The sequence below is a fragment of the Micropterus dolomieu genome, linkage group LG08 (assembly GCF_021292245.1).
Source record: "Micropterus dolomieu isolate WLL.071019.BEF.003 ecotype Adirondacks linkage group LG08, ASM2129224v1, whole genome shotgun sequence".
NCBI classification, from domain to species: Eukaryota; Metazoa; Chordata; class Actinopteri; order Centrarchiformes; family Centrarchidae; genus Micropterus; species Micropterus dolomieu.
In genome coordinates this window covers 23,149,696-23,161,682 of record NC_060157.1, presented here as the reverse complement: position 1 = coordinate 23,161,682, position 11,987 = coordinate 23,149,696, and the positions used below count along the sequence as shown (strand labels likewise).

General features: G+C 41.4%; 2 protein-coding genes across 2 annotated transcripts; one reads left to right on the top strand and one right to left on the bottom strand.

The window, feature by feature from the left end:
• The first annotated feature begins 1,281 nt into the window (after positions 1–1,281).
• selenok (selenoprotein K) lies at positions 1,282–3,004 on the top strand. Its single transcript, XM_046057099.1, has 4 exons — positions 1,282–1,430; positions 1,893–1,983; positions 2,471–2,545; positions 2,905–3,004. The coding sequence occupies exons 1-4, from the start codon at positions 1,412–1,414 to the stop codon at positions 3,002–3,004; spliced, it is 285 nt and encodes a 94-aa protein (XP_045913055.1). The 5' UTR covers positions 1,282–1,411.
• Positions 3,005–3,832: 828 nt separating this feature from the next.
• actr8 (actin related protein 8) lies at positions 3,833–11,504 on the bottom strand. The gene is made up of 13 exons (XM_046057098.1): positions 11,232–11,504; positions 9,858–10,028; positions 9,650–9,760; positions 9,146–9,250; positions 8,837–9,010; positions 8,239–8,332; positions 7,915–8,047; positions 7,405–7,558; positions 7,108–7,203; positions 6,783–6,923; positions 6,351–6,660; positions 4,711–4,874; positions 3,833–4,523 (listed from the first exon to the last, which is right to left on the bottom strand). The coding sequence occupies exons 1-13, from the start codon at positions 11,364–11,366 to the stop codon at positions 4,380–4,382; spliced, it is 1,932 nt and encodes a 643-aa protein (XP_045913054.1). The 5' UTR covers positions 11,367–11,504; the 3' UTR covers positions 3,833–4,379.
• Positions 11,505–11,987: the final 483 nt, after the last annotated feature.

Sequence of the window (11,987 nt, the reverse complement as noted above, 5' to 3'; positions counted from 1 at the left end):
TGGATTTTCCTTCTTTTCTCAGCTTGACAGTGGCTTGCTTTTCTCCCACAGACAGCTCTCTGGTCTTCATGTTGGTTTATCCTCTTTAACAGGAAATGTAGTCTTTATAGGTTTGAACTAAGGATGAAAACTTGAGCTATTTAATGTTTGGAAAATCAACCTAAAAGGCAACACCTGGGCAACAAGAAACATCTGTCAGTCACATGTTCCAATAGTTTTGCTCACTTGAAAAATGGGTGGGTTCAAACAAAGGGTGGTATGTCCTGAGTTGTTTAACACATCTAGATGCTGAAATTCTGAACTCTTGTCTCTTTCTCATCTTTTGATCTTAAACCCAAATGTCTTCAGAGAACAACAAAAACAAAGGAATTTACCTTACCTATACTATATGTATAGCTATGGCATTAAGTGGGTCTGTGTTTGAGCGAATATGATGTCCTGCTATTATTTGGGTATGGGTCTGACTTGCTGGCAGTTTTGCTCTAGAATAGTTGGTGATCACTGACTACAAAAGTTGTTGTGTGGTATGGGGCACCCAATAACTCATCATCTACAGACTGCAGACATTAGTTAAATATGAAAGAATATTGAAAGCTTTGTAAGATTTTACTTTACTTTACTACAGAAGCACGCGCCTGTGCTGTACTGGGTTTCCTTTATGACCTGGAAAAAAGTTGACCCCCCCTATGATTGTCATTGTATAATTTGCACACTGATTAGATGTAATCCAGGCCCCAGGCACTCAGACTCAGAAAAACAGCTGAGGGTCAACTACTGGATAAATTTGAGAGGTCATGGATATCTTAGGTAAGTTGACAGGCAGATGGAAAGCAGATATCAAATCATGTGTCAGTCTTCACGACAGAGTTTTAGGCAGTCCTGCTGGCACTTGAGTGGGTGGAGAAAGTTAAACCAGGGAAGTATCGTCAGATTCTACTTCAGCTCTAATGGCACTGAAAAGTGGGAGCAGATTTAAAAGTAGAAATTCTGACTGGGTTCAATCAAGAATCTAAGATGGGAGAACACTGATGCAGTACAGGAGAACAAGTCATCACTGAAACCTGTGTCAAATGCAAAAATTGGCAGGTGGAGCAATGTGGAAATAACTATGCTGAGACAAGGTCACTGAAGTGAAAGATGGAATGACAGTGGTTGGTAAACACCCAGATGGAAAATGCATTAGTGCCTCATTCAAGCAGAGCTGTCAGAAATTACAGATCAATTATTGAAATCAGTCAATGAAACTCTACTAATGACCTGTGGAGGTCAGTAATACGCATTTGCAGCGCCTAGCCCGACGCAAATTCATCATCATCCCAAGAAGAAGAAGAAGAAGAAGCGTATGACCCAACAACGGACCCGGAAGTGCATCCCCAATCGTAAACACAGCAGTGAGCAGTGTTTCTGAAAGATGGTGTACGTGTCCAACGGTGAGTGGTTTGTGTCTTCCACCGTTTTCTCATTTTCAGAACGAATATGTAGCTTTCTTGTAGATGTAGTTTTATCTGTCCAACATTGGTAGTTAAAACGCATCAACTTAACAGGAATGTGTAAAAACATATGAGCTATAACGTAGCTAACCAGCTTGTTAGCAAGTTTCGCCTGGCTGGATCTGCGTAGCGGTCGGAAAAGAGCTGCTGAATTAATCAAGCGAGTCTTCTGTAGAGACGGTTTCCTGCATTGCTCAGGATTGAACTGCAGTATTAATTTCCTTAGTATATTGAGTGTGCTAACTTATGTTCATGCTCATCAAGAGCTTTAAGATGTTTTGGGGAAACTGGGTCTGCTGTGTTGTTACTCGCTGTGTTAGTCTGTGTACTAAATGTAAAGGAGCTCCAGTCTTCCATGCCCTGGTCCCTGCTGTCTCATCCGTCTCTCTCTGTGTCTCCCAGGTCAGGTCCTGGACAGCAGGAGCCAGTCACCATGGCGACTGTCCTTACTGATTGATCTGTTCTGGGGGGCGGTTGAGTTTATCGGCCTGTTGTAAGTCGATCAGTCACACACATCATGTTATTTTTCTGATTACAAAAGGTGCTGTAAGTCAGCTGTCTTCCCTGATTGATGAGAGGAGCCACATGATGTTGGATTTCTTGTCTTTAACAGTGCTAACCTGTGGCTAGTAAAAGTACAAGTGGAAAGTGGTGGAACAGTGAGAGAGTTTCCAGTCATGCTGGAGGCTCTGGGAGGTTGATCTTACAAACACCAGTGCTTTGAGCTAAACGTTAATGTCAGCATCCTAACATGCTCACAATGACAGTGCTAATATGCTGATGTTTAGCAGGTATAACGTGCTGTTTACCATGCTACCATCTTTATGTAAGGCACTTGCATGCTAAGCTAATGATTTGGGCGCTGACACAAATGGGATTTGTTGTGCAGGTATTTTGTCAAACCATTGAGAAAACTAGGCATGTTTTTGCATCCCTACATACCACTGCTGTCCAACCTGATCTTCTTTGTCCTTTACCAGTTTTAAGACAATGATTAACCCTGACATGGCAAAGGATGGAAACTCTGCTTCGTCACGCTTCACTGATGGCAGAGGGTAGGTCCCTTGCGCACAGTCATCTTTCTACTGTCACACACACTGGGGACATGTCCTAAATGTCATGTGTAAACTACCTGAGGGTTTTATTTGAAAGTGGGGAATCCTGTAAAACTAAATACTTTAGTCAGTTTTTGGACCCACACATGAGACCCACTGGTTACTAGCAGACTTTAAAATGGTTCATAATCCAAGGAAAGTCCTGACCTGAGAGCTGCAGAGCTTAAATATTATCTTAAGTGCATTTCAAGGAGTGTTTTTCATTTATGTTGGCCATCCCTTGCACTCCAGTTTCAAATATCTTATCAAATATGTTGGCAAGTTTCATTTTAAATCGTCTATCTCACTTTCTTTTGCAGTCCTCCAGGTCCCCCTGGTGGCAGAAGACGGATGGGAAGAATATCCCACGGTGCTGGACCCAACGCTCCACCAATGGGTGGAGGAGGATGAGGAAGGTGAGGAATATTAATGTCAGGATAAATCCCTCATTAATATGTCGTAACTTCTATCCTGGAGCCTGTATCACAAAGGGAGATTAGGGGTTAAATCTAAGAAGTTTTTTTAATTGCCCAAAAACTATTTGGACATGATGTGAGGTCAGCAATAATCCTCCAATGTATAACCCCCACCTCTTTCTAGGTAAACGCCTACACATCCAGTGTAGGCGTGGGGCGTGGAACAGTGTCCGTTTGCTGAGAACCTAAAGGAACATGGTGACGCCACGGTGCCATGATGCCCCTCTTCATCGGCTGCCGCTGCCACAAGCAGTTTCTTGACGCCTTTCTGGGAATACCTACACATAGGGGCCAGAATGGCTGATACAGCAGCTCTCTGCATCACTTCCTCCTTTTCCTGCTTCTGCCCTTCCCTTTCACACCAGTCTCCTAGAGATGTGTGTCCCTGACATCTCTGTTATGATCATCCCTCCAGGGAATGAAGTTAGTTTTTGTTTGTATCTTTTGGTCTGAATAAAAAATTGTGCTGTTAAAATGTGTTACTACTGAGTTTGTCTTGTTCCATTCCTGTCAGACTTTGCAATGACACAACTTGCCTCTATTTAGAGCTGGCCAATACTGACAAAAATGATGTGGCATACTTTTAACTCTGTACCTCAATATTGATAATGTAAAAATATTCAATCTAAGAGGTGGATGACTTTGTTTCATAATAAAAATAAAATAATAATGTGAATAATCATACTGGGGGCAACCTTGTGTTTAAATGCAATATGTTTAGAATTTAAAGAAAGATGGATTTTGTATATTCCAATAAAATACAACCATTGTGTTAGTAGAAGTGACTGGTTTATTTACAGTGATCCAGACTTTCATAAACATTGGAGAATAGCAGCATTATATACAGAATATTAACAAGTAAACCCCCTTTGTCTATTAAAAGGTTACAGAATCTCATGATACAAGAAACAAGACTTCATTGTGGATTGTTTGGTGACAATTTTCAACATGGTGTTAGCAATGCAATAAGTATCAAAGTAATACTTTCAGTATACTTCCCCACACATAGATGGTACCCTTATTTTTCTTTCCATAACATTGCTTTATCTATTGTATGAATATGATCGTGACTGAGAGATGTATCATTTGCATCTGCTAAATCTTTCTGCTTGTTTAATTTTGGAGCAAAACTTTACTTTTCTTAATTTTTTCCAACTACAGTGCGGACAGGCAGCTGACCTACACAATATTGTGCTTGACATGTCCTGTGTAGACACAGGTGGAGCACTGAAGCTGCTGCTGTTCTGCTCACATGCTCATGATACACCTCCTATGTAGACACCACGGTGTTCGATTCAAGTGAAATCAGTTTGGCTCCTTCACCAAACAAAGGCAGCTCTCTCGCGAAGCATTCGGACGCCGAAGCGCTGCCACTCCCTCTGGTGGATCCACATCTCCTGAGTGGTGTCCAGACATGCCAGGACTGCCCCCCCCTTCCACGATATCAACCGAGGGTCCATGTCCTAGATTACATGCACATCAATATACAGTGCATTAGTGGAGTGCTGTGTATATACAGTATGTTCCTCCCCCAACCTTTGACATACATAGAAATATTAAAAAATGAATGCCAGTGAACACCATGCTACTACCTGCATTGCAGATCTGTATCCTATTCTATGACTATATACACAACATCTCCTAGGTTACCTTTGGCCGTGTGATAACTTCCACGTTGTCTACCAGCCGTCTGAATGACGGGGGCATCTTGTTGATGATGCGGTGAAGGAGAAACTCCTGAGCACCATGAAACATGAGGCCTCCTCCCACTACCAGGATGGAGCTGTACATCTTGCGTTTGGTTTCATCTGATCCTGTCAACAACAAAAAAACGAAGGGAGCTAAAACCGGACATCCTGAGCACAATAACACATCTGTCCTCCTCCACATCCTTTTGTTTTTACTTCCTTGTAAATAAAATGAAATGATACCATATAAAAGATTTTACATAGTACTTTTCATTTACATAATTTCTCACTATTTCAATGGCCCTGACAGCTCAGTGCGCTGCTACTTCAGAAAACACGTAAACAATTGGGACATTCTGCTTCATCATAACATTGGGCCTTCAGCTTTGACCCTCTTGCTCATACTTAGGCTGTGCAGAGAATAGTGGGTCAGAACAGCCAGAAAAGCTTGTGGCTTGCATACTGTAAAATGTGAGTAGGACATCCTAGTATTTTGGCATACAGCATTTGACATCCCGTGTATTTTTTGTATTTGGACATACTAGATATTTTTTCTCGCATATTATATTCTTATATATATATATATATATATATATATATATATATTAAATAATATGGCATTCTGGGAATTGCAAGTAGTAAGTCCTAGTTATGTTCATCACTTTTTAGTTTCCCTTTGAAATGGATTTTGTTTGTTTTCTATGCTTCTTGCGGTGCTTTTATGTGGTTGTGTTTTCTCTATTTGCAGCATTTTTAAAAAAAAAGTCTTTTGTCTTAAGTTTCAGTGCATTGGACTTTCAGGACCACTGTACCATTTTTTATTGCCCTTTTTTAAAGAGGTCATATTATGCTTTATGGCTTTTTCCTTCTCTTTTATTGAGTTATATACTTTTTTTGTGCATGTAACAGGTTTGCAAAGTGAAAAAGCCCAAAGTCCAGCCCAAAGGGAGTTCCCATCTCCCACAGAAAACCCTGCTCTGAACTGCCTGAAAACAGCTCGTAGTCCAGCCATTTTCCTTTCATCCCTGTGACATCACAGCAAGATGCGTGTCATAATGCTCACCAAGCGGCTAGTCAGACTCGCCTTCAAAAACACAGATGGAAAAACAGTGAGCTGCAGCACACACCTCTCCTCTCCCTTCCAGACACTAGCTACCCTCCAGGCAGTCAGTGGATATAAAGTTGTTACTGTGATGGAGACACAGAGCTCAGTTACAACTTTATGGATGAAAGATACTTTTGTTACAGAATAATAACTCACCACTCTGAAACGCTTGCTCCAGTAATGGCGTTAAACTGGTAAGGGGATATTCTGCTGAACCAAAGCCGTGTGTACCGGCCTTCTTACGACCCGCCCTTCTCTGCTTCTGATTGGCTAGTGGTCCTTACTAGAAACTAGAAACTAGAAACTTTGCATGTGCAACTCCCAACAAAGATCTTGTAGAGGTGAGATGCATCACTCCATAGTGAAACGAAGTGTTAAACTGGTACAACCCCTAAATAAGATTTTGAACCTGAAAATGAGCATAATATGACCTCTTTAAAGCACTTAGTTAACTGTATGTCCCCCCTGCTTCCTATCTCTACTTGGTCCTTTCTTACCACAGCAGTCGATGCTATGCAGGATGGCCTTATCCAGGCCCAGTGCTTTGCTCTCAAATTGGCTCATGATAGCAGTCTTCCTGGAGAGGTGAGCAGACAGGGGTTCTTCCACCTCTCCTGCCCCCATCATGCACTCCCCCTGGGCAGGCCCAAATTCTATCTCCCCCTTCGTCCCTCCTCCACTTCCTCCACTCCCACAGCCCCTGGGCAGGTCAGAGAGCTCCCCGATCCCTCCCTGACCGCTCATCTCACCATCCAAACCTCCACCTGTTCTGGAGATAGCCTTCCGGTTCTCAGCAGATTTGGAGGACTGATCAAGAAAAGGGGAGACTAATCAAAAAAATTACAAGAACCATGGTGCTTCTATCTGAAGAAATCTGATCTGATTCAATGTGTGAAATGTGTGCATTTCTCTTTGTGAGTGTGTGCTACCTGGTCCTGTTTGCTCTGTGTGGCCAGCAGGTAGTGTTCATCATGAGGATCCTCTGAGTCGCCTTGGGAACGGTACTGAAGTGACGTCATCTTCTGACCTACGATGCCAAATGTCGTCGGGTAGAAAAGACCCATGGGTGCCTAACATATGCATACACACATATGAGCCAGAAAACGCAAGGGGGAAAGATACAAATAGAATAATAGCTGAGAGTAATTCCAGCACACAAGCTGGAGAAAGAATAATGCAAAAGGTATTTCAGCATTATTCTTTCAGCACCAATCTTAAAAAGCATAGTTTTCCATCACTATTTGAACTCAGTACCTGCAATTTCTCATCCCCTAGTCGAACCTGGTAGAGAAGAGCTGGGGCTTCTGGGAAACGTGTCTGGAATTCATGATCTTGTAGCCCTGATATGTCCTGTTAAGAATAAGTGGAGTATAGACATTTTGGCATTAATCTGAACAACTGCAGATTTCCCTGTCCGTTCTTGTGAACAAATATGGTGATCTAAACAGAAATAAAGGAGCTGATCAACTGATTAAACTGATCAACGTACAAGCTACAGTTCCCCCATAGCCCCTCTTAACACAAAGACACCACCCCCTGTCCAACACACACCTGGTCTAGATGGCAGAAGGTCTCTTTCAGATGCTGCAGGAGCTGACAGTCCAGTCTGCTGGACAGCTGACAGTCTCTATAGGGAAAGGCTGCCCTCTGCAGGAGCCAGAAGAAAGTGCGGGTCACGTCTGAGCCACCATATGCTAAACACAGCCTGTAAAGTCCAACAAACAGAACACACAATGTAATATTACTAGGCAGTCCCTGAAAGGTCACATGGGAATTTGTTTATTTTCATATCTCCTTTCTGTAGTATCTGCAGGGTGTTTCCCTAAACTGTTAATTACAACTGGACTGGAACAACACACTAATTTTTCCCATGGATCAGGGGATTGCAAATATATTGAAAGGGAATAAGGCTGAACAGTTAATCAAAATATTATCAAAATCGCAATATGTCACACTAAATACAAGACGTTAACAGGATACGTACATCTGCAATTATAACCTGGGTGAATATTAATTTTTTTCATAGACACAATTAAGCATGAAAGTGGTTTTCAGACACACCTGGAGTTCCGGTGGGACACGCCATCCTCTACACAGCAAAGACTGGTCTTCTGATCTCCTACATCCACGACACAAGCACTGCTCATGCCACTGCCAAATGTAGCACACACGGACTCCTGGTGCACAATGATTGCTACAGACACACACACACACACACACACACACACACACACACACACACACACAGGTTAGATAAGGTTATCGCAAGAAAGACTGGATGTGTTCCTTAGCCTACCGTTAACAGGCTATGGAAGAATATAACAGTGTATATCTCTTGTGTTTTTGTTGTGTGCAGTAACACATATATGTTTATGTGTGTAATACCTGAGAAGCCCATATTAAGCAGTAGCATGTTGACTACTTCTTTGATGTGCTGCCTGTTGTAGATGTCGGGGACCAATAGGATGCATCTGTAATACTGGCAACCAGTCACAAAAGCAAAGCATTAAGGTGAGAAGGAAAGAACTTCCACTCTCAGCGTAGTTTGATCTAATTTATAAGGTTTACTGAGTACCACTTACTACTGTACTGTTTTGTTCTTATTCAACTCTCTTTAATGAACTCTTCAGTGTGTTTTTAAGGACTCTTAAAATGTAGAGCTGCCAGCTGCCTTTAAATTACTTTAAATGCTCCTTCCAATAGATTAGGTAGAATAGGTTTTTTTGCATGCATTAATCTTGTACTTTTTTAAATTAACACTGTAACATTCCTTATTTTCGTGCCTTTTAATTGATCGCATTGAATAAACTTTAAACCTACAGTGCTAAATAATGCAATTTAATAATGCTATTATTATAAGTCTTTCTTCATCAGTCTTCTTTCAGTGATTTTTCACATTTATTATTTTCTAGTCTCACCATGATCAAATTTCCCCCATAGTGGGAAGTGACAGTTACAAGACATATGAAGAGGTTGGTCCTACCTTTAAGTCTTTGAGGGGGATATCCAGTTGCTTTTGGATGATGTGACTCCAGATCGTCTCGAGGTCAGCCAGGACGGCAGTCAGTGAGCCTCCGGGACCGGCGTGCACATTGAGTTGCCCTCTGACTATAGGCCAGTGGATGTTGTAACAGTCAGATGGATTCACATGAAGAGCCTGCATGATGGAAGGGTGGGAGGGGGAAGAGAGCGACAAAGCAAGATAAAGAAAAAATGGAGAAAACACTAAAAGGAGTAAAAAGATGCAAACAGTTCTCTTATTTTATAGGAGTTATCGGACAAATGCACTGACCTCCTCTCCCACCAGATGCGGAGGATGGAGGGCCGTGTTGGTCCACTTCACCCGGGAACTGCTGTCTAGTACTGCCGGACGGATCTGACAGTTATAAGCTCTGGCCTTATAACACACACACACACACATTATTCTATACATTTCCGGACATGAAAGCATACAGAAGTAGACACGAGTAAATCACTAGAAGCATTCATTGCACTTTAAATCAACCAATCAGCCCTTTATTCACTCTAGCAGCTTTCATACAAGCCATGCAGCCCAAAGTGTTTTAGTAATTTTTGTCATATTAAGTCACTTAAAGCAAATAAATAAAGCAAATCAACAGTTGTGAAAATTTTAGGCAACCCCTACCTCCTGTAAAGTTTTAATGTGCAATGACTGGTTACAAAGTCATTTTCTCACATTTCTCATATTTCGCACATTGCTGCTGTCTGTGAAAACTGCAGTATTACATATGCAACAGTCCTCTCTCTTCTTGTTTCTCGCTTTCATAAGACAAACCTGTTCAGCGGACACGGGTGTCCTCCGCACTCCGTTTGACATTTTCTTGGACCAGATGGCTTGGTCGACCATTTTAAGCCCATTCTGCCTCTGCTCGTTACTCTCTGGTTTCTGAAGGAACAAAAGAAGCAATGAGGGCAACTTAATTTGAGTACAGTGGTGACACAGAAGACTATATTGTGGGTGTATATGGTCATGAGTGACATACATTTAGACCGTCTCTCAACAGCCAGGCGTCTTCATATCTTGGCTGTCCACTCTGCTTGTGTCTGCGTGCTATCACATGTGGGATTGTCAACGGTAGAGTGTCTGTTGCTCGGCCAATGCGGAGTGTCCTTGAACCAGGGTGGATGACAACTACAAAATTGCTTTGTATTTGCTGTAAAAGAGGGATATTTGAAATGATCAGGATTACCACAACCATTTCATGTACAATAAGGAATACACCACACCACTCAAAAGTATGTGGACACCTGAGCATTACACCTATATGTGCTTACTTACATCTCATAACAAAACCATGGCCATTAGGGCTGAATGATTTGGAAAAAAATGTCTAATTGCAATTATTATGACTGATATTGCAATTACGTGATATGATATTGGAGGGAATCATTTTTACATAATTATTCTCATTTTCATTGAAAAAAACTTTTTTACAAGGATCTGTACAAAACACAGATGTTTCTTAAGTCTGTAGAATACGATTTATTTATTTTAAAATGGTATTTTGACAAAATTTGCCTTTAACAAATACTCCTACTATTCGAAAATTAAAGTAGGCCATATTGCGATTTTGATAAGATTTCAATGAACTGTTCAGCCCTAATGTGGATTAATATTTTGCAACAGCAGCCCACACTCCCAGCAACCCTGGACACGGGGCAAGCGATGAGTGAGTGAGCAGACTCCACTCTTCTGGAAAGGCTTTCCACAAGTTTTCAGGGATGTGTGTTGACGTTGAGGTAGGGCTAGACAATGCGGTCAAAAATGTTATCACGATAACAACTTTCATATCATTCAAAATCAAATCAAATCATTATTTAGTTCAAGTTTAAAGGCTGATTTTTGCTCTTGAGTAAAATTAAGCAAAGTCCTGTTTCCTTAACAAAAGTGCTAATTCGTTTCTGAATCAAATTAATTAAATCAAACATTTATTGAGCATTTGTTATATTGTTATTGAGGAAAATTATATTGTGATAATTATTATTATTATTTTTGTTTTATTGCCCAGCCCTGCCTGAAGGGAGTCTGTGCAGGCCAGTTTACTTCTTCCACACCGAGCTCAGAAAACACAACAGTGTGTGGACATGAGTGCCTTCTACCTAATCTATCTCCACAAGAGTTTATCATGTGCGGGAGAGAGTTTTAAAGTTGGCAACATTTAAGCTTTTAAAAAAGGTATTTCTAATGTGTCCCCCTTCCACTTGGATATTAATGCCATGCCCCTGCCAGCCCAACTGGTCTGGTTGATGCCTGAAAGCTAAATATGCTGAATACAGAGATTCAGATAAGGATGTTTGGTACATTACAGAAATATGAGCATTATAATACAGTTGAAAGTCTCGGCTTTCCTTCTCACCTCCTGAAGAGGCTCTGGGATGGCCGGAGGGGCGATGGGTCTCTTTACCCCGCGTTGTTGCTCCTTCTCTTTCTCCTTGTCTCGTTCTTTTTCTTTCTCCTTCCCGTTGTCCTGCTCTTTTTCAGCCTGGGTCATGTTCACTGTTGGATTCAGTCGAGTAAATAGTCAGAAATAATGAGCCTCGATCTTCTAGTGCTTGTGAGGCGCAACCACACACAAGGACTCCGAATGAAAAGTTGTTGCAGCGGCAGAATGTACTTCCGTGTTAGGTCACGTGATACAAAATGGCGATTTCTATTTGTCCACAAAAAAAGGGGGGGGGTGTCTTGGCACTGCTTCTCCTCTGTGATTCATAGGCGGTGCATGACAAATAATTACAAATGCATGGATCATTTAAGACATAGTGGGCCCTTGGGCACAAATGGGGTAAAACAAAATAGATCCACAGTGACACTCCCTTTCAGTTCAGTTAAATTTTATTTATATATAGTGCCAATTTGATCAATTTGTCACCCAGAGGTGGTCTGCTGTCACTTTGAAGTGAAATGAGTTAGTGGAAACAGAAGGTTTTCTTTTTACATGAGTTCGAATCTTGGCTGAATGTAGTAAGCTTTCTGTGAGAATGTAATATTTTCTTTAGATACTTGTGGTGTCTTAAGCATTTATTTATTTATTCAATCGTTTCTGCCACATCAATTGCATTATGTTCAGCAGAAGCTCACTTTTATTTTGAAATGTGCTGCGACACGATGTTAC

Excerpts from the sequence above, each read along its gene's own strand:
- actr8 (XM_046057098.1), bottom strand. The coding sequence starts at position 11,366 with ATGACCCAGGCTGAAAAAGAGCAGGACAACGGGAAGGAGAAAGAAAAA. Across the intron at positions 9,011-9,145 it reads CGCATCTGGTGGGAGAGGAG|GCTCTTCATGTGAATCCATC; the intron begins GTCAGTGCATTT and ends TCCATCATGCAG. Across the intron at positions 4,524-4,710 it reads AAGTTATCACACGGCCAAAG|GACATGGACCCTCGGTTGAT; the intron begins GTAACCTAGGAG and ends CATGTAATCTAG.